The sequence below is a fragment of the Chelonia mydas genome, chromosome 2, assembly GCF_015237465.2.
Source record: "Chelonia mydas isolate rCheMyd1 chromosome 2, rCheMyd1.pri.v2, whole genome shotgun sequence".
In the NCBI taxonomy this organism is placed as follows: Eukaryota; Metazoa; Chordata; order Testudines; family Cheloniidae; genus Chelonia; species Chelonia mydas.
The window spans coordinates 3,787,525-3,810,141 of record NC_057850.1 but is presented as its reverse complement, the minus strand read 5'-3'; the positions used below and the strand labels follow the sequence as shown (position 1 = coordinate 3,810,141).

Here is a 22,617-nt window from a genome sequence, read left to right as displayed (position 1 = left end):
GTTCCTCAGAGCTACCACTATGCAAGTAATATTAATAGTCCCCTTCGCCCGCCGGACACTCTAGTATGTCAGGATAGGAAATAAGCAGCTAGAGCAAGTGAAATCCTGAGCAACAAAGATCCCATTTTCCTGCAAACACCCTTCATGGAAGGAAGGAAGGAAGGAAGGAAGGAAAGAAAGAAAGAAAGAAAGAAAGAAAGAAAGAGAGGGAGGGAGGGAGGGAGGGAGGGAGGGAGATCAGTGGCGAGTAGCTTCCTTTCGTGCAGGCCAAGTAATAACAGTCTGCTCAGGCCACTAGACCACACTACCTCCCAGAATGCGTGTGCAGGAGAAACACCAACCACATTGCTAGAGGTGGCCCAGCAGCCAGCTGGGACCCATCTCCCTCCCCTGCACATTGCTCACAGAGATTAATCCAGCCTTAGAGTTTTGCAAACTGACCTGTATGGCCCAGTCTGGCCTCTAGGTACGGATCCAGCAGAGCACAGGAGGTGGGAGCCCATTGACGTGAGCTCTCCCCTCTCCTGGCCTCCTCCGCTGCTTCTGTAGCCTCCTGGGGCTCAGAGGCCGTGCCTGTACAGTGAGTGGCAGCCAGGCGACAGGCGCAGGCTCCTATGGGTCACAGGGCGCGGCTGTACAGCGTATGGCAGCCAGACGACAGGCGCAGGCTCCTCTGGGTCACAGGGCGCGGCTGTACAGCGAGTGGCAGCCGGACGACAGGCGCAGGCTCCTGTGGGTCACAGGGCGCGGCTGTACAGTGTATGGCAGCCAGACGACAGGCGCAGGCTCCTATGGGTCACAGGGCGCGGCTGTACAGCGTATGGCAGCCGGACGACAGGCACAGGCTCCTATGGGTCACAGGGCGCGGCTGTACAGCGTATGGCAGCCGGACGACAGGCGCAGGCTCCTGTGGGTCACAGGGCGCGGCTGTACAGCGTATGGCAGCCGGACAACAGTCGCAGGCTCCTCTGGGTCACAGGGCGCGGCTGTACAGCGTATGGCAGCCGGACGACAGGCGCAGGCTCCTATGGGTCACAGGGCGCGGCTGTACAGCGAGTGGCAGCCGGACGACAGGCGCAGGCTCCTGTGGGTCACAGGGCGCGGCTGTACAGCGAGTGGCAGCCAGACGACAGGCGCAGGCTCCTATGGGTCACAGGGCGCGGCTGTACAGCGTATGGCAGCCAGACGACAGGCGCAGGCTCCTATGGGTCACAGGGCGCGGCTGTACAGCGTATGGCAGCCAGACGACAGGCGCAGGCTCCTATGGGTCACAGGGCGCGGCTGTACAGCGTATGGCAGCCAGACAACAGTCGCAGGCTCCTCTGGGTCACAGGGCGCGGCTGTACAGCGTATGGCAGCCGGACGACAGGCGCAGGCTCCTATGGGTCACAGGGCGCGGCTGTACAGCGTATGGCAGCCGGACGACAGGCGCAGGCTCCTGTGGGTCACAGGGCACAGCTGTACAGCGTATGGCAGCCGGACGACAGGCGCAGGCTCCTATGGGTCACAGGGCACGGCTGTACAGTGTATGGCAGCCGGACGACAGGCGCAGGCTCCTATGGGTCACAGGGCGCGGCTGTACAGTGTATGGCAGCCAGACGACAGGCGCAGGCTCCTATGGGTCACAGGGCGTGGCTGTACAGCGTATGGCAGCCAGACGACAGACGCAGGCTCCTGTGGGTCACAGGGCGCGGCTGTACAGCGTATGGCAGCCAGACGACAGGCGCAGGCTCCTGTGGGTCACAGGGCGCGGCTGTACAGCGTATGGCAGCCAGACGACAGACGCAGGCTCCTGTGGGTCACAGGGCGCGGCTGTACAGCATATGGCAGCCAGGCGACAGGCGCAGGCTCCTATGGGTCACAGGGCGCGACTGTACAGCGTATGGCAGCCGGACGACAGGCGCAGGCTCCTATGGGTCACAGGGCGCGGCTGTACAGCGTATGGCAGCCAGACGACAGGCGCAGGCTCCTGTGGGTCACAGGGCGCGGCTGTACAGCGTATGGCAGCCAGACGACAGGCGCAGGCTCCTATGGGTCACAGGGCGCGGCTGTACAGCGTATGGCAGCTAGACAACAGGCGCAGGCTCCTATGGGTCACAGGGCACGGCTGTACAGCGTATGCACAGGGCGCGGCTGTACAGCGTATGGCAGCCAGACGACAGGCGCAGGCTCCTGTGGGTCACAGGGCGCGGCTGTACAGCGTATGGCAGCCAGACGACAGGCGCAGGCTCCTGTGGGTCACAGGGCGCGGCTGTACAGCGTATGGCAGCCAGGCGACAGGCGCAGGCTCCTATGGGTCACAGGGCGCGGCTGTACAGCGTATGGCAGCCGGACGACAGGCGCAGTGAACTGCAAAGTGAACTTCAGGGGAAGAGGAAATGCCCCCAGGGGCCCGGCCTGCGGTTTCGTTCTAGGGATGGCAATGCCACTGCACTGACAGAAAAACTGCAACTGGATCCCCCAGCGTGGTCCCCTCCTAACTGGTCATAGGGCCACAGAGGCCACCATGGTGAAACGGGAGACAAAGGGAGCCATGAGAAGAAGCAGCAGATCCCCAAACCAGACCTTCACCCTGGGAGGCTTGGCCAGAATGATGAGCCTGTGGCTAAAACCTGTACCTGGAGTCTGGAGAGCTGGCCTCTATTCCCGACTGCTGCTGCCTCTGGGGGTCTCCGAGACAGGGAGTAAGAGATCCCCTCTCTCTCAAGCTGTGTGTGAAGCTTAATTGTTTAAGGTTTGTGAAGCACTCAGAGACCCTCCATGCAACTGGTCATACAGAGAGAGTCATTGCCAGAACCAGGAGGAGGCCCCTCAGTCCCAGTCCTGTGCTCTGGCCACTAGACTGCTCCCCCTCCACCGAAAGCGCATAAATAGTTTTTTCAAAGATACATTATTAAGGGCACAAGAGGAAACTATCCCACTGTGTAGCAAAGATCGGAAGTCTGGCAAGAGACCACCCTGGCTTAACCAGGAGATCTTCAATGATCTAAAAATCAAAAAAGAGTCCTATTTTTGACTATACTTTTGTATCATTGTATGAAAAGGTGTCAGTACTAGTCCTCATGTGGCCCTCGTGGTGATTTGAGTTTGAGATCCCCGTTCTAAACCCAGAGCAGGGAGGAGCTCGGGAAGTTGGAGCTTCCATGAGTCTCTGAGTCGGCTTTGTGTGTGTAGGCCAAAGTGATCAGACTCGGGTGATGAAAGTGAGGCCTCTCCCTCTGTGCTTAGGTAGCCAGCTGAGAGCAGCCTCGTATTCAGCAGTTTGCATTGAACTTCAGTGGAAGTTCTGGGTGCTCAAAATGTTGGGAAATCAGGCACCCCAAATGAGAATCTAAGTCTGAAAGTGTGGACCTTCCCCGCTCTGTGCCTTGGTTTCCTCAGCTCTGGGATTAAGGATCCTTCCCCTCCTCTGTAAAGCGCTATGGGATGTATGGAGAGCATGCTAGAGCAGTGCCAAGGACTTCTGTTGCTGCTGTTATGGGGCTTGTTTCTAGGAGACCTCGGAGCCACACCTCTCGTTACTGTGGCACAAGACTTTCCATTCCAAGGGGCTGTGCACAGCGGACTGAAGACTTTCCCCTGTCTGGCTACAACAGGCCTTGGACACTACCCAGGACCACTTTTTATTTATTTATTTATTTTTGTAAAATTTGAGCCCAAATGGTTCTGCCATTTTCAAGACTAAGGAGGGTTGGAGAAAACATTCTTGCTCCAAAGATGTGACTTTTTTTTTGAACGCATGGTGGGAAAATGGCAGGAACATGGAATTTGGCAGCTCTCTCGGGCCAGGCCAGGCGTTGGAGCAGGGTATAAATTGGTTTTGACTTGCTACTTGAGTAACGACTGTGCATGTATCTCTGGGCCTTCATGTTTGTCTTGGTTCCATCTCTTGCAGGGCCTGAAGAAGCCGAATATTGAGGAGATCCGGCATGCAAAGAACGCAGTGTTCAGCCCCTCCATGTTTGGGAGCTCCCTGCAGGAGATCATGAACATGCAGAAGGAGAGGTACCCAGATCGGCAGCTCCCCTGGGTGCAAACCAGACTGTCTGAGGAAGTGCTGGCGCTGAATGGAGACCAGACCGAGGGCATCTTCAGGTAATGCTGCCTTGTGACTCTGACCCTTCTTGCACAGTCCAGCTCTCAGGGAGTTGCACACCAGGCATTCACTTCCAATGGAGAAGATGCAGCTGGATGCTTCTGTAATAGGGCAGGGTGGTCCATGAGGGCCCAGCAGGGGTCTTAGAAGGGAGTGTTGCATGCTGGGACATGTAGTCTTTCTTAGCAGCACCTCTGCTAAGGGTGAGGATAGCCACAGATTGCATTGTGGAGCACTGTGGCTTGTGCTGTGGCCACTTCTGCCTCGCAGTGTGACCTTGTGGAGCAGGCAATTAGAGCATTCTCTAAGGGGCGACGTAACACTTCCAAAGCCAGACGACAGCACTGGGTCTGGCTGTCTCTGAGCAGACTAGAGAAGCAACGACCAAGGGAGGACTGTTGCTAGTTGCTCATCTCCCCTCCCAGCCTGGCCCAGGCCAGAGCTTCAGAGAAGAAACCTTTGCAATCGATGGCATGGTCTGAGCCCAGGGTATGTTCTCTCTCTCCCTTGTTTCCTTTTTTTATATTGCCTATCACCACATTATCTAGGCTCCAGCGCTTCCATCCAGGAACTCTGTCGTTCACCAGTTGTCATTGTTTTGAACAAGATTTAGCTGTGATATCTGTAACACATCCTGTGTGCAAGGGCACTGTTCCTGCTCTCCCACTGTCTGCCTAGTGCCGGGCCTTAGCAGTGGGGCCCTCTCTTGTCAGTGACAAAGCGTGATCATGAACAGCACGTTTCCATCGGGCCTCTCCTCTGGGACCATGCAGTAGAAAGGGCACCAGGGCATAGGAGGTACAGAGGATCCCCTCTGATTTCACAGGCCACCCAGCTCCTCCCCTTTCTGGGGGTTCTGCAGTGTGGGGGTGCTGCTGAGGGGAGAACAGTGTGTTCTCCCAGGTGGTCTGGGCTAGCTGTAAGCCACAGTGTATCCCTGTGGACAGAACACCCCCAAAGTGCGGTTAACGCCTGTCTGGTTCTAAATGGTTGGCGTCCCCGGTTGCTGCAATGGACCGAACCAAACTCCCAGACACTAACCCCCTGAATTCTGGGGAAGGTCACAACTAGACTTGAGTCTGAGGCCAGCCTCTTTCCCAAATGGGCCAACCCAACACCCGCCCCTCTGGATCTGCATCCCAGCTCAGTGCCTCTGGCCTGTCTCTTGAGATAGCCCTAGACTGAGTGAAGTGCAGCCTGCGTGCATGCTGCCTAGCAAAGTATTTCTCCTTGCCCCCCTCCAGCTCCCAGTAAGAGCTTGGCCAGGCCACTTCCTACCCCTCTGCACTCATCCCAGGAGAACCCAGGACTCAGAAAATCCACGCCCCACTGACCTTGTTCTTCAGCTCCCAAACATGGATTGTTACCCCACGGCTGGCCAGGGCCTCTCTGGATTTGCAGCTTGCCTTTCCCTGGAAATGACACACATTCCTTCCTGGTGGGTTTTTCTCAGGTTGCTTTATCTCTTGACTCCCTCCAGACACAGGAAGGGGGCTGGCAGCCACCCCAAGTGCTGCTCAGCCTGCCATTCCCAAGAAGGTGACCTGAGAGCAGCTCTTTGGTGTGTGAATCCAGAGCCATACTGGGCTGGGAAAGTTTCCCTGTGTCATGACCTGAGGCTGAGCCACCGCTGGGTGGCAATGACCAGAGGTGCTGAAAACCCAGGCAGTGATGGCAATAACTACGTGCTGCTGTGTGCTGGATCCTCTGCTGCAGCCTTTGGGAGGGGGGAGGGGAGTGAATTTCACCAGGACTATCAGACCTGCCTTGTGTGCGTCACGGCTCTTTCCTGGCCGCTGGACTGTGGGACATCTTCGCTTGCAGTTGCTCATTCACATCCCATTTGAGGCCAAGAGCATCCCCCCCCAAGGGTTTCTCTTGTTTGTAGCCTGAAGGGATCGTCCTATGCACAGTGCTCAGTAATGTCACTCCTCACCTGGCCAGAGGGGTCGCTGCTGAGCCACACGAGGCCCTTCCGCGCCCCATGGGCTCAGCATGATGTCTGCTGCTGCAGGGAAATTACCTGTCTATTACAATGTATCGTGTCTGTCTCCCCGACTCCACACCTGGCAACTGCCTCTGGTAAGCAAGGTCTCAGCTGGTTACTCTGTCCCAAGCTTCTTACACAGCCTCCCCCGCAGGCTCAGCTCTGCTACCCCGGTGCTCAGAGAGAGGAGTCAAATTGTGCAGGGGGTACAGTGACGGGATCCCCAGGGTAAAACCTGGAACTGTGGGATCACTGTGCCCCCTGAACTCTGCAGCCTGGGGGCACAGTGGTCCCAATGCTTTGCTAATGACAAGCAGGAAACCCCTCCAGGTGCTGTTATCCCTCAGCCTCCAGCATGCAGAGACAGACCCAGCTAAACTGCATGAATGCTCTCCAAGCCACTCATGAACCATCCACAGGGAAACACCAGCGAATCCCCCCAGCCTCTAGCCTTGCACCCCAGAAATGTACCATCTTACACTGCTCAAGATCTTCTCTTGAACAATGCAAGCTCATTAATTAGTTTGCCACTTCATCAAAGGATAGTGGGCACGCACCAGCCTTTGTAATCTGAGCAGATTCCCCAAGCACTGTAAACAAACCCACTGGTAAAGATAAAACATTAAAATAAGTTTATTACCTACAGAAAGATAGCTTTATAAGTGATTATAAGTGGTAGGCATAAGGGTCAGAGCTAGTTACCTAAGAAATAAAAGTAAAATCACAGTCTAAATCCTAAACTCTATTAGACTAAGCAAGATTTGGATCAAACAGCTTTTCTCACCCCACTGGACGTCGCAGGCAGGTTACAGTTCTTAATACATAGGCTGAATTTCCTTCTCAGCCTGGACCCAATCTCCTCAGTTCAAAGTCTTTGTCTACCCACCATTCTTGTTGCCTTCAGCGTAGGTGAGGGAGGAGAGAGGTGGGTCTCATGATGCCGCTGTCCCTATTTTATACTCTCAATTCATGGCCCAGGGAAGATACTGGCCCAGACATGTCCGGGTGGGGATGGCTGAGTCACAGAGTTGAGGAATCCTCATTGTGTGGTACTTGTGCAACTGTCTCTTACAGAATTGTAAATCTCTTGTTTGCAATTTCCCTGCTGGTCCATGACTTGTGGTGGTCGCTTAATGCTCATTTGGGTGTGGGTCACCTCTTTTGTTGCCACTGGAGAGCTAGGAGTGGGCATCTCCCAAACTCACAACCTATTTCAATAACAACCATGCAACAAACTCTCATCACTTCGTACACACTAACGATATACAGATTTTGACAGAACAATGAGTTTCAGCAGATCATGGTCTTTCATATGGTGTCTTACATGGCATGCTGTGTAAGAAATATCACAACCATATTAATGTGGGGGTTACAGGGTGCTACTTTGAGGTCCAGTGCATCACAGGTACATAGCAGTGACCATCTACTCAAGCTCCTCCCACAATCCCAAACCCCACCCACATGCCCAAGATCATAGAATCATAGAATATCAGGGTTGGAAGGGACCTCAGGAGGTCATCTAGTCCAGCCCCGTGCTCAAAGCAGGACCAATTCCCAACTAAATCATCCCAGCCAGGGCTTTGTCAAGCCTGACCTTAAAAATATCTAAGGAAGGAGATTCGACCACCTCCCTAGGTAACACATTCCAGTGTTTCACCACCCTCCTAGTGAAAAAGTTTTTCCTAATATCCAACCTAAACCTCCCTCACTGCAACTTGAGACCATTACTCCTTGTTCTGTCATCAGCTACCACTGAGAACAGTCTAGATCCATCCTCTTTGGAACCCCCTTTCAGGGAGTTGAAAGCAGCTATCAAATCCCCCCTCATTCTTCTCTTCCGCAGACTAAACAATCTCAGTTCCCTCAGCCTCTCCTCATAAATCATGTGTTCCAGTCCCCTAATCATTTTTGTTGCCCTCCGCTGGACTCTTTCCAATTTTTCCACATCCTTCTTGTAGTGTGGAGCCCAAAACTGGACACAGTACTCCAGATGAGGCCTCACCAATGTCGAATAGAGGGGAACGATCACGTCCCTCGATCTGCTGGCCATGCCCCTACGTATACATCCCAAAATGCCATTGGCCTTCCTGGCAACAAGGGCACACTGTTGACTCATATCCAGCTTCTCATCCACTGTAACCCCTAGGTCCTTTTCTGCAGAACTGCCGCCGAGCCATTCGGTCCCTAGTCTGTAGCGGTGCGTTGGATTCTTCCGTCCTAAGTGCAGGACTCTGCACTTGTCCTTGTTGAACCTCATCAGATTTCTTTTGGCCCAATCCTCTAATTTGTCTAGGTCCCTCTGTATCCTATCCCTACCCTCCAGCGTATCTACCTCTCCTCCCAGTTTAGTGTCATCTGCAAACTTGCTGAGGGTGCAATCCACACCATCCTCCAGATCATTTATGAAGATATTGAACAAAACCGGCCCGAGGACCGACCCTTTGGGCACTCCGCTTGATACCGGCTGCCAGCTAGACATGGAGCCATTGATCACTACCCGTTGAGCCCGACAATCTAGCCAACTTTCTATCCACCTTATAGTGCATTCATCCAGCCCATACTTCTTTAACTTGCTGGCAAGAATACTGTGGGAGATCGTGTCAAAAGCTTTGCTAAAGTCAGGGAACAACACGTCCACCACTTTCCCCTCATCCACAGAGCCAGTTATCTCATCATAGAAGGCAATTAGATTAGTCAGGCATGACTTGCCCTTGGTGAATCCATGCTGACTGTTACTGATCACTTTGCTCTCCTCTAAGTGCTTCCGAATTGATTCCTTGAGGACCTGCTCCATGATTTTTCCAGGGACTGAGGTGAGACTGACTGGCCTGTAGTTCCCAGGATCCTCCTTCTTCCCTTTTTTAAAGATGGGCACTACATTAGCCTTTTTCCAGTCGTCCGGGACTTCCCCTGATCGCCATGAGTTTTCAAAGATAATGGCCAATGGCTCCGCAATCACATCCGCCAACTCCTTTAGCACTCTCGGATGCAGCGCATCCGGCCCCATAGACTTGTGCACATCCAGCTTTTCTAAATAGTCCCGAACCACTTCTTTCTCCACAGAGGGCTGGTCACCTCCTCCCCATGCTGTGCTGCCCAGTGCAGCAGTCTGGGAGCTGACCTTGTTCGTGAAGACAGAGGCAAAAAAAGCATTGAGTACATTAGCTTTTTCCACATCCTCTGTCACTAGGTTGCCTCCCTCATTCAGTAAGGTGCCCACACTTTCCTTGACTTTCTTCTTGTTGCTAACATACCTGAAGAAACCCTTCTTGTTACTCTTAATATCTCTTGCTAGCTGCAACTCCCAGTGTGATTTGGCCTTCCTGATTTCACTCCTGCATCCCCGAGCAATATTTTTATACTCTTCCCTGGTCATTTGTCCAATCTTCCACTTCTTGTAAGCTTCTGTAAGATCCAGCAATAGCCCCCAAAGAGCTGGATGGCTGTGCTCAAGTGACCAGCAGGGAAATAGTTAATGCTACCAGTTAGTAGCATGTATTCCCAGGCTGGAGGAGCAGGAGTCCTAGGGCAAATCTGTGCAGACAGTAGTGAGCTATACATGGTGCTTTCACAGCTCCTGCAACCACAATATCCAAGCACAATACACATGTAGATAGTAGTGAGGCATCTAAATAGCCATGTGTATTCAATCACAAATTTTATATGCCCAGGCACCATAATAATGCATGTGAGATGCTCACCTTTGTGCACACTTTTCCACGTGGGCAGCCTCTGGTCTTTATGTTTGAAAAGTGGACTGTTGTCATCACTAGGTTTAAGAGTTAACATACCATTAATCTGACGAAGGTAGTATTCCCCCCTCTCAGCTATTGTTTCAGTCTCTCTGCAGACTCAGGCAGGCAGTATGTTTAAAGTGCTCATCGTTGAGGTATCTAAGTGTTTCTCCAGACTCTGTCTATAACAGGGACTCTGGCCTCAGCCAAAGTAACTGGCCTTCAGCATCCAGTTGTAACCCCAGGTGGACTGAGTCTGAAATCCGTGGGCATTTCTTTTCTGCACAGAGTGCCTGGAGATATCGACGAGGTCAACGCCCTCAAGCTGCAGGTCGATCAGTGGAAAATCCCCACCGGCTTGGAAGACCCTCATGTTCCTGGTAAGGGTTCCTGACCCCCCTCCCTTCACACATGGAATCCTGGTGCAAGGGGGAGTGGGGAGTGAGTCCTGGCTCTCAGCTTTGTGGGGGTGAAGCCAGCCAAGCCTGGGGTGGGGCCCTGGACAAGGGAGAGTGAGAGTAGAGTCCGAGAGCAGACCTTGGGAATGGGGGGTGTGAGCCCACTTCAGGCACTGGGCATAAGCCGGGGAGGGAGATGAGGAGAGAAAGGACAATGCTAAGGTCTGGGGTGGCAGAGGGGATTGGAGAAGGAGAGCAACCTGGTCCGAGCACCAGGGGAAGAGCTGAGCATGCAGGAACCCTACGGGGGAAGCCCAGTACATGTGGCCCAGCCAGGCAAGCACCACCTCCAAGGATCCCCAAGGCATAAACACAGGAGAGGAGAGCCCTCCACAACAGTGTGAGCTGTCTGGCTGTGGGACGCGACGGGAGCCCCATCGTCTGGGACTGGAGCTGGGCCACAGGGGCCCTGGCCACAGGTAAGGGTACACCACTGAATACAGCACATCCATCCCTCCCTTCTTGGAGCCTGGCTGCCCCCGGGGCCACGCAGATGCCAGAGCATGCACCAGCTCTCTCGTGTCAGGATTAACATTTTAGAACAAGTGTCCATGCTGCACTGAGGCGGCTGCGCGGCGGAGGTCGGGCTCACCAACAGTTGCTGGCTTGTTAATCACAGCTGAGCGGCCGAGCGTGTCAGTATTTAAAGCCTTCCCATTGATTCCAGCTGTATAATCCGCCAGCCCAGTCTGCTGAGCATCGGCTCTCTGCCTAATCCCTCTCCAGGACACAGAGCAGCAGGAGCACGGAGCTTACGGTGGGAGCATCTGCAAGGGACAACTAGTAACGTGGGATCAGTCCTAACCTCTCATATGGCAGGCAGGGGCCAGCGGAGCCAGCAAGAGTAGGGTGGACACTGACCCAGCCTGTGTAGGAGGATAATTAATTTCCCGCATACCCAAAACATAGCAAAGCATCTCAGGGAAGGAGTCTGATCACCGTTCCTCATAGTCAGTAAGGCCAAGAAGAGGTTCAGTTGTATTAACAATAGGATGAAGAACAATAAAGAAGTAGGACAATGGCCATTCTCTAAATCTGCGGTAACAACCTCATTGTCCCATCTCCAACAGGACACAGCAGAGATAGCAAAAAGCCCGGCAAGGGCGGCTGGTAATAGAGGTGTGGGATCCCATAAGGGGATCTCATTCAAAAAAACATTGAGAGACACACAGTCTGCTCATAAACTCAAGTGACCTTGTGCATCACAGGTGAGATCTGGGGCATATTAGTTTGGAGAGTGGAGAGTGAGAGGAGGGCTATGAAATCACAAAGCAGAGAGAAGATGGATCAGTCTCCTACATACCCCATCTTGTGGCACAAGAGCCAGGGAGTGCTCAGTGAGATGGCCACACGTTTAGAATGGATACAGGAAGCACATAGGCAGCCTGTGGAACTCACTGCTGCAGGATATAAAGACAGATAGCTTAGGGACAGATTCTGTCTCGCTGACTCACACTGCATAGAACCGCACAGGGCTGCTCATGGAATAAAGCGCTTCTCAGAATGAGTAATGAGGGCAGAATCCAGCCTCAGTGTTTCAAAGAGCTAGCTGTTTGTATGAACACGGGTAGCAGTTTCAGTTCCCACTAACAAGGTTGGCCAAGATAAGGGATATCAAGCTGTGTGCCGCAGGTATAGAGTTGCCAACTGTCTAATCACACAAACCCAAACACCCTTGTTTCACTCCCTACCTCGCCCCTTCCCAAGGCCACACCCCTGCCCCGCCACTTCTCTGAGGCCTTGCCCCCTGCTCACTCCAGCTCCCCCCGTCATTCGCTCTCCCCCACCCTCACTCACTTTCACTGGGCTGGGGTAGGGGGTTGAGGTGCAGGATGGGGTGTGGGCTCTGGGCTGGGAGGTGGAACCAAGGGGTTCAGAGTGTGGGAGGGGGCTGCAGGCTGAGCCTGGGGCAGGGAGTTTGGGTGAGGGAGGGGGCTCAGGGCTGGGGCAGGGGGTTGTGGTGCAGGAGGGGGTGCAGGGTGTGGGCTCTGGTTGTGGTGTGGGAGGGGGTGTGGGGTGCGGGCTCTGGGAGGGAGCTTGGGTGCAGGAGGGGGCTCTGGGCTGGGGCAGGGGGTTGGGGTGTGGGAGGGGGTGAGGGTTGTGGGCTCTGGGAGGGAGTTTGGGTGCGGAAGGGGGCTCAGGGCTCGAGCAGGAGGTTGTGGTGTGGGAGGGGGTGCAGGGTGCAAGCTCTGGGAGGGAGTTTGGGTATAGAAGGGGGCTCTGGGCTGGGGTAGGGGGTTGGGATGTGGGAAGGGGTGAGGGGTGCAGGCTCTGGAACGGAGTTTGGGTGCAGGAGGGGGCTCAGGGCTGGGGAAGGGGTTGTGGTCCGGGAGGGGGTGCAGGGTGTGGGCTCTGGTTGTAGTGCAGGAGGAGGTGTGGGGTGCGGGCTCTGGGAGGGAGTTTGGGTGCAGGCCAAATTCCAGGCCAACGGGATCTGCGGAGTCGGTGCTCAGGGCGGGGGCAGAATGCAGAGACCCTCCTGACTGCGCCTCCTCTTAGGGGTCTCTGCCAGACGTGTCGCCGCTTCCGGGAGCGGCACAGAGCCAGGGCAGGTAGGGAGCCTGCGTTAGCCCCGCTGCACCACCGGACTTTTAGCAGCCTGAAATCTTCCGGGTGGGCTTCAGTGGCCTCTGGCAGATCGAGCCTGATTCCGGGAGACTCCTGGCCAAACTGGGAGGATTGGCAACCCTAGGTACAAACTGAGTTCAAATACTATGGAAAAGTTGGATACAGAGTGCTGGCAAAGGGAGGCCAGTTAGCTCTGTGTATACAGCCAAGGGGCTGGAAATCAGGGGAACTAGGTTCAAGTGCTGGTTTAGCCATACACTCATTTTGTGACCTTGGGAAGCTGCTGCATCTGTCTGGCTCAGATTCTTGCTCAGGAACCTCCCAGCCAGGAATAAGTCGCCAGTGTCCATGCATGGGGAATACTGTCCCAGAGAAGTGGTAGGAGCACCCTCACTAGAGACACTTCAAAGCAGACCAGTCCAAGCCTCGTAGGGAATGTCCCATGCTCACCCCTTCAGGGATGGACTAGATGGGACTGAACATCTTCGACAGGACTTTGATTTCTGTGGTGCTCTTAGTGATGCATAAGCCAGACCAAATCTCTCCATTTAACACACCAAGGGTCATCAGCAGACATCCTAGGATAAGCCTATGTCCTCTGCTAGCCAGGGTGTCCAACCTCTACAATCTTCTAGCACACGTGGCTCCATCTCGTTCTGTTCAGTAAGAGGTAATTTAACCCTGCAGGATAGGAGCGCGGATTTCTGCTCTATTACCTGTGGTAATCTCCTGCCATAACTGAGAGCAGCCGGCTGTAGCTTTTCTGTTCCTCTGGCCTGCAGGGTCTCTTTGGGGACTATGGAAGAGCACATTGGCCTGTGCACGTGGACTGGTTCTACATGAGTCCTCAGGAGCCCATTAGCTCCCTTGAGATGGGTTGGCGGGGCTAAAAGATGGCAGAACTGTTGGTGCTTTAGTTAGAGCCCTCTGCAGGGAATCCAGCCATGGCAAGGCCTGGAAAGCATTTCCCAGGCTGAGCGAGTGCGTGCAGGGCAAAGGGAGCGTGTGTGACCGGGAGAGGCAGAAGGCGAGAGGAAGAACATGCTGTAGGGGCAGGGATCTGCAAGGGGATCAGCCTTTGATCCTGCAAAGGTTAGAATGCCAGTGTCCTTTGCATGTAACCAGCACCAGCTGCTGTTGTGATGTAGTTAGGGATGAGATGCCACCATGATGGGGCCTGGGGTACACCTGACAAGTTACTGTGCTGTCCTGGATAATTCCCCTCCCCAGGATCATGGCATCCCATCAGGCAGGCTGCTCCCATGACCCAAGGAATCCTGCCCCGATGAGAAGTGTTAACCTCACCCCCGGTTTTTAACAGAAGGGGAGGAATTTCCACCCCTCTGGTGAACACATTTCAGCCTCTCTCTGGGTGCAGCTAACCCCTCCATCCCTGGAAGGACTCCCTGGCTAACAGTTGTCTGATGAGCAAATATTTTGCCTTTGAGATGTGCCAGCCCAAATGGCAGGTATCTCCACACCGTTTCCACAGAGAATACCCCCATTCTATGCTCCCCTGGGAAAGTTATGCTCTCTCGCGGTGTCTCACAGCACACCCCCAAGAGCTGAGCTGCAGTGAGAGCCACATTTACTCTGCATCAGCAATGAGACTGAGGTGATCCATCTAGAGGTTCAACTCCATTAGAAAGGGAGAGAGAGAGCCAAGGAGAGAGAAGCAGGGAAACCTTGTCTGCTTACTGCCAGTGAGGTAGTGGTGGGGCTGGTCCCCTTATCTTATGTGGCTAGCCAGGAGCCAGGCAGCAGCAGGGTGCTGGCTTTTGTCTGTGCTGGGCCTAGCAATACAGCAGGTCAGGGAAATGGCTAGGCAGCTGGAGGGTGCTGTTTGGTGTCTAGCACTTGATGCCTCCTTGCAGAATGAAAATCTAGCCTTGCTGTGGCACAGAAGCTGGGAGATCCAGTGCCCCAGTCATGTGGGCAGGTCTAACCTGGGCGACTGCTGCACACCTTCCCCCACACCATTCTACGCTTCCGCCCAGCCATGGGACTGCCCTGAGTTCTGTTCAGTGGAGTGAGAGGCTTGGAGGCGAGTGTTAACGCAGATCCTGACAGAGTCTGCAGCATCCCAGAGAAGCTAACACTGCGGTAGATTCTACAGGCCCTCCCACTGGCCAGCGGGGGGGAAACGGCCCAGCCCAGACTCTCGGCACAATGGTCCATGATTACAAATGCTCTTCAGTTCAGGTCATTACAGTACCCGTCCGAGCAGCTCCATGACACAGCGCCAGATCCCACAGTGGTGAGCGCAGGATAGACAGACAGCTCAAAGCCAGAAGGGTCTATTAGATCATCTAACCTGAGCTCCAAAGAGGCCAGAGAATTTCAGGCAATAACCCAGCACATTGAGCCCAGTAACTCGTGTTTGACTAAAGCACGTCTGTATAGATACTGACAGGTTTCAGAGTAACAGCCGTGTTAGTCTGTATTCGCAAAAAGAAAAGGAGAACTTGTGGCACCTTAGAGGTGCCACAAGTACTCCTTTTCTTTTTGTATAGATACTGTGGCTGGAGGGACAGGTAGCTCTGTGGATGGATAGATCTTCAGAAGAGGTAGGCCCCAGATCACGCCCTTCTGCTCTTGTTCCCTGAGGTGTCTGTCTCGTTTGGACATGTTCTCTCTGGGCAAGGTCATCCCCCCCGTTCATTCTCTCACATTCGCTCTCACGCGCCGGGTGTCAATGCAAGAAGCAGCTACAGCTAGCAGTCCTTCCGTCAGCTGGGGGTTGTTCTCCCTTCCCTGTAGAAACAGTGTGGTAAATAAGGCCCTACTTCATTCGCGATATTGCGGAAATTGCAGATCCTGCAATATGAGGCTTCCACTGCAGTTTTGATTTTCATTCGCTTACTTTGCACAGTCCACAGTTTTGCATACATTGAGGTTTGCAACACACATTTTTCCCCGGTTAGTATAGTGTGGGGCACTGACAGCTGCACAGGGAACACAGCTGGGAGGGGCTCAATTTCACAGCAGGGAGCCTACCAGCAGTGGAATTGACATTCTTGTCGGTTTCATGGCTGCTATTATTTCACATTTCCTCTCTGGCTGGGGCTGCCAGCCCAGCGCTGCACAAGGAAATTCGAAATAATTGGCTACAGTGGGTCAGTGTGGTGGGGTCAGATGCACTGTGGATCAGTGTGGTGAAGCACTCTGGGAGGTTGGGACCCCCCCCCACCACCACCACCAGGGAGATCATACCCCACAGGCTGAGAGCAGCAGGCACCATGTATTTGAACCTACCATGGCCTCCGGGTAGACTCCCTGCTGCATGTTAGCAGGGTTACACCTGGGATTCAAGAGGAGAGGGTGTCATGTCCTTGATGGGGCCACATCTAGGCACATTTCACACGCAAGTGCTGGTTCCTCAGAGGTTTATCTAGCTATTTACAATGATTTTTCTCTCCAAAGCAGCCTTCTCCTGTCCCAGAGGGGGCTGCATGTCAGTGCTGGGTGTACGGGTGTAGTGACGTATACAGCCACCTGGGTCTGCTGAATGGAAGGGGAAGGGGGCCCATTGTCTCATTTGGAGACAACTGTGCACTTTAGGGCAGGGCAGCTGCATCATTTGAGGCTGAACAGGGGATGCATGGTGCCTTTGTACAGTGGGGCAGGTGAGCCGACAGCAGTGGAGTTACTAGGGGCTTGGAAGGTTCTTTAGCATTTCCTATTTAGGTATCCGAAATGGCTTCCATCCAGTCAGCAGCTAGAGCTCCCAACCCCAAGCACAGTCCTGTCAGGCACAGCAGCACCACCTGAGAATCCATTAGATGTTTCCAATTCAAGCACTGAGCCTGCCTGACCCTACTTAGCTTACCAGAGTTGACAGGTTCACACCACAAGCTGGTGTGACTACAGGCACTCTTAGTAGCCGAGCAGCCATTAACAAGCAGCCTTGCTGACCATTTGGAGATCTATGGGAGAGGCCTCCATTCCAGCTTGCCAGATGCTTGCTGGCCACAGCGAAGTCTTCCAGGTTTGCAGGCACAGCCAGCCCTGTGCACCCACCAGCTTTCAGAGCTACGTGGGGCTGCTGGCTAAGCCGCTTACTCCATCCCTGGATTCCCTGCAGCCCTTGCTGTAACTACAGGGACGTCTGCTCATTTTCCTTATTATTCCCACATCCTGATTCCGCTCCCAGCGTTTCCTGTCAGTCGCACTATCAATCCACTGTCAGCAGCCAGGAATCATCCGCTAGGCTCCAAACCGCAGTCCAGTTGCACTCCCACATCCTGCTAGATGGGACGCCCTGTTCTCTCCTGCATCCTGATAACCTGCCCGCACTGTGTAGCTGTGGCCTGGAAAGGCCAGCTCTGAGGCTATGGCAAATCGCTGTCCCCGGAGGCATGTTTCCATCTCCAGACGGTGCCTAATGACACTGGATGTTGGGGAGTTTTTAATATAGCGAACTGACATCTCTGGTAGCATTTTTATTGCTTCCTGAATTCTTTGTGAAGCTGTGGTAGGTGGGGGGAATGGACATTGCTGAGGTCTGTCCACATGCCAGAGCTGTAGAATGAGCCAGGTATGTTATTAATAATAATTAATAATCATGGATTAATTCCTGTGGAATCTTCCACCTCAGGATCTCAAAGCACTTTATCTATTGCTGCCTCACATCCCTCTTGGGGGGGTACAATACAGGTCACGTGGCAATCATTTCAGTCAGCACTGGAATGCAGCCACCTCTGGGGTGGAGCACAGCAGTTCACAGCAAGGCTGCATAACACTTCAGGACAGGAAGTGAAGAATACGGTGTCTAAGTGAAAACGCAGAGGGTGATCTAGGGAGGCACGTTACGATCACCCACATTAGAATTTGTCGAAGACACCAGGGTCATGCCCTAAACTGTAAGAAGTGCTACCAGGTCTGTAACAAACATGAGAGATCAGGGTCATGGGTTTCACCTCTTGTCACCTCTGGTAGCGCTCCATGTTAGTCTGTGGGTCTAACCCAGACCGTATCTATTTTGATTGCAGTGGCGCCAGCAGTGAGCCTGGGGCTGCCTAAACCCAGTGGAAGAGAGGTTCCTCGAAGCAGAGTTTCTGTCAGATAGGTGCAAGAGGTGCCTAGGCGTTGAGCCTGCTGTCTGCCCGCCCCGGAGTCAGGCCTCCCCCTGGGGGAACAGAGCAACAGTTACATTGGGGGAACTCCTGCCCCCCTGCCGGGCTGTCACAGTCAGGGATTGTTTTGAGGACAGAACCTCGATGGGAAGCAAAGGCACCTCTGCGGAGGGATTGGGGCTTGTCTCACACGCACAAGTCTCCTGCTCAGAAGCAGGCAGCTGCTTGACGTTGGACCCCTCCCCAGAGCTGACTGATTGCACAACACTGGCTTCAGTAGGAGAGACGCAAGGTGTGCCAACCCCAGAGGGAATCGCGAGCAGTGCACGGAGTCTGCTTATAGCACTTTGTTTATGGATCATTCACCTGTCACTGAAACGCAGCCACCTCTGGGCTGAGCGTGGCAGCACATTCCCTATCAGCAAAGGCTGCACATGGTGTGTAGGAGGGAAAGTGAAGAACCCCGTGTGCAGCTGACACTGCCGGGGGAGAGTTTTCCCACGAACCAGGACGAATGACTCTAGTGAACAGTGCCCTGGGATGCCAAATGAGCACAAGTGGACAGCACCTACACACACACACACACACACACACACACACACACACACACACCCCGGGAGCACAGCGCCCCCTAGCATCACACTGAGGTATCAATACACTACTGACTCAAAGACGAGAGCACCCCGTACTAAGTCACGCACACCTCTCCGTACCACAGCACCCCTTGCGTTGTGCTGGGGCAGTGGGGCCTGTACTGACTAAGACGGGAGAGTGACCCCTACTGAGTCATAAATATAGCTTCCTCCAGTGCCTGGGCTTTCTCTGGGTGGGGTAAGGGGAGTCGTCTGGGAATCCTTTGTTTCCTTGGTTTTTATTTCAGTCCCTTGGAGGCAGCCTTCCCACATTGCTTGTAGCTACTTCTCTTGACTCCCAACTGCACAGAGGGTCCTGGAGAAAGTAGCTCTGTGTATTTGCTCCTTCAGCACAGAAGAAGTTGTCACACCGGCTCGCCATGTTATAGCTACAAAAGCCTATCTAGAGAGTTCCAAAGAGATTTATGTTTAAAAGGCGTTCTGTCTATTGAAGAGCAAATGCTGTCATTGCCTTAGTTCGTTTGTATGACAGTGAATACTGCGTTTCTGTACTCACTAAAGACCATTTTCATATGGGCTGGAATGTGAACCCTGCCATCTGGCCAAATTCCAAATTGTTTCATTCCATTCTGCTTCCTACATCCTCCCTGCCATTTGGGTGCAGGATTCTCTTTCACTTCCTGCCCTGAAATGCTGGATGGCATTGATTAATGTTCTTAACAGCTGTCATGTTCCACCCCAGAGCTGGCTGCATTTCAATGGTGTGGGAAATGCTTTGAGATTCTCTCTCGGCGGCCATCATCCTGGCTTTTGTTGCTTTGAGATTAGACTTGCAATGCGTTGTTCTAAGGCACAGCCCCATGCACAACTTGGGCACTGCACCAGCATGTGTGTGATGTGACGCATTTTGCAGCAAGCAAGGGATGCGTTGTTCTGGGTTCTATTGATTTGGATCATTAAGGCCCTAGCTGGCCACCCCAGCCTGGTGCCTGCCTCCCGGAGAGATCAGACCTGCTATCCTCAGTGCCACATAAACAAACAATCACATCACTCTCGTCCGTTTCCCTGCTAGCCAGTAAATGGGCTCCGGCGATGCCAGTCAGTAGTGACTGATGGCTGCTCATTTAACAGTGTAGCGCAGCCAGCAGGAAGGACACCTTGATCGCGATTGTAGCTCTCCCGTTGTTTAATGGGAACACCCCATAAGAGATGGCACCCAGCAGCCCAAGATGGGGCCATCTTTCCTTGCATGCTAGTGAACCTCAGTTCATAGCAGCCACACAGAGCGTATACTGCTGCTGCAGACAATGACCTGCTCGTGTGTCCTGTCACAGCCCCGTCATGCCCAGGCTGCGCACTGAATCTGACACATCTTTTCAGCCAACACCTGGGGGCCGTCTGCAGCGCGCAGAGCTGAGAAAGAGCAGCACCCTTGCATCAGCAGGCTGCTGAGCCATCAGGTGGCCCATCCATGCACACAGAACAAATGCTGGCGCCATGTCTCCACTGAGACAAGGTCAGATGGGGACTGAGAGGGAGATTTCATCCTGGGAGATGCTGTGTGGCGGGTGAGCTGCAGTGATTACGGGGCCCTGAGTCCGCGGTGTCTCGGCTGCTGGCTTTCGGAAGCCAGGGAGCATGACTGCCTCCAGGGGGCAGTGTGTCTTCCAGATGTCTCTACAAAGAATTACCCCAGCCTGGGGCCATGGGAGCCTGGGTACAGTGCTGCTGGGCACAGTTCATGTGACATGGGGTCGGGCCCTGACATTCCCAGTGCAGCCCTCACTTGGCAAAGTTTGCCCGTGGCTGGTGTTTTGTGTAACCCCCGTCCTGTCAGGTACTGGCCGTGGCACCAGTACCAGCATCCCACAGCAGCAGGCAGCCCAGAGTGGGTCAGAAGCTGCACCTATAGGTTGCTGGGTATTAATGTAAAGATCAAATGAAGAATGACGCCAAACTCCTCTCTTGCCATGCAGGGTCCTGGAGTGAATTTACCCTTGAGGCAAACTGGTCTCATACTCCTAGCCCAGCATTTTCATTGATACATTGCACCTTCCTTTCCAGGGATGAACCCCCTGCCGGGAGCTAGTCAGTATCATTTGACAAATGGGGAAACTGAGGCAGCAACCAGCCAGGACCTGAGCCTGCAGGCTCTTTGCAGGGGCAGCATTTCTCCCCTCCAGTGGGAATTCAGCCCATGGCGAAGGCAGGATTGGGCTCTAAGTAACCTGCTCATGCTGTGGCAGATCCCGGGCTAGAACTCAGGTCTTCTGGCTCCCAGTTGTGCCTTAAGCACAGGTTGATTCTTCCTCCTTTAGTTCACTGTAGCCTGACTCCTGGCTATAAAGGATTCACCTGGATGGACTCCCAGCAAACAATGGTCCCTCTAGTGCCAGATTTGTGGAGTGCCCACTTACCTGCCAGTTCCCTTTGGAGCAGCCCCTCAGGGAAGAGAGTGTAGGTGGGGAGCAGACAGCGGAAGGTTTCTGTGACAGTTTTTCCAACCAGCCTTCTCCCCCAGTAGGGTTAGCCAGTAAATCCTAAATCTGTTTGCAGGACCAGTGTGTAACTGTGTCCATAAAAACCCCACCGCTTGTCTCTTCAGGGAGAAAAGAGTAGCTCAGAAAGAAGAACATTATTATTGGCTTAACCAGGAGATCTTCAAAGATCTGAAACTCAAAAAAGAGCCCTACAAAAAGCGGAAACTTGGTCAAATTACAAAGGATGAATATAAACAAATAACACAAGTATGTAGGGACAAAATTAGAAAGGCCAAGGCACAAAATGAGATCAAACTAGCTAGGGACATAAAGGGTAACAAGAAAACGTTCTACAAATACATTATAAGCAAGAGGAAGACCAAGGACAGAGTGGGGCCGTTACTCAATGACAGGGCAAAGACAATAACATAAAATGTGGAAATGGCAGGGGTGTTTAATGACTTCTTTGTTCTGGTTTCCACCAAGATTGGTGGTGATTGGACGTCTAACATAGTGAATGCCAGTGAAAATGAGGTAGGATCAGAGTCTAAAATAGGGAAAGAACAAGTCAAAAATTACTTGGACAAGTTAGATGTCTTCAATCACCAGGGCCTGATTAAATGCATCCTAGAATACTCAAGGAGCTGACTGAGGAGATATCTGAGCCATTAGCAATTATCTTTGAAAATTCATGGAAGACCGGAGACATTCCAGAAGACTGGAAAAGGGCAAATATAGTGCCCATCTGTAAAAAGGGAAATAAGGACAATCCAGGGAATTACAGACCAGTCAGCTTAACTTCTGTACCCAGAAAGATAATGGAGCAAATAATTAAGCAATCAATATGCAAACACCTAGAAGGTAATAAGGTGATAAGTAACAGTCAGCATGGATTTGTCAAGAACAAATCGTGTCAAACCAAGCTGACAGTTGACAGGGTAACAAGCCTTGTGGATGGGGGAAAATGGTAGATGTGGTGCATCTTGACTTTAGTAAGGCTTTTGATACTATCTCACATGACCTCATAAACAAACTAGGGAAATACAACCGAGATGGACCTACGATAAGGTGGGTGCATAACTGGTTGGAAAACCATTTGCAGAGAGTAGTTATCAGTGGTTCACAGTCATGCTGGAAGGGCATAATGAGTGGGGTCCCGCAGGGATCAGTTCTGGGTCTAGTTCTGTTCAATATCTTCATCAATGATTTATATAATGGCATAGAGAGTACACTTATAAAGTTCGCGGACAAATTCAAAATGATCTGGACAAATTAGAGGAATGGTCTGAAGTAAATAGGATGAAATTCAATAAGGACATATGCAAAGTACGCCACTTAGGAAGGAACAATCAGTTGCACACATACAAAATGGGAAATGACTCCCTAGGAAGGAGTACTGCGGAAAGGGATCTGGGGGTCATAGTGTATCACAAGCTAAATATGAGTCAACCGTGTAACACTGTTGCAAAAAAAAGCAAACATCATTCTGGGCTGTATTAGCGGGAGTATTGTAAGGAAGACACAAGAAGTAATTCTTCCGCTCTACTTTGCGCTGATTAGGCCTCAACTGGAGTATTGTGTCCAGTTCTGGGCGCCACATTTCAGGAAAGATGTGAACAAATTGGA

The 22,617-nt window shown here is 52.9% G+C and overlaps 1 protein-coding gene across 2 annotated transcripts in view; it reads left to right on the top strand.

Annotated features, from left to right (window-relative positions):
- Positions 1-22,617, top strand: part of ARHGAP39 (Rho GTPase activating protein 39) — a 430,277-nt gene that overhangs the window by 389,360 nt on the left and 18,300 nt on the right. For both annotated transcript variants that reach the window (XM_043538964.1, XM_037891871.2), the window contains 2 exons: positions 3,896-4,095; positions 10,106-10,197. In XM_043538964.1, the coding sequence (XP_043394899.1) occupies positions 3,896-4,095; positions 10,106-10,197 (292 nt within the window). The remainder of the gene's footprint in view (positions 1-3,895; positions 4,096-10,105; positions 10,198-22,617) is intronic.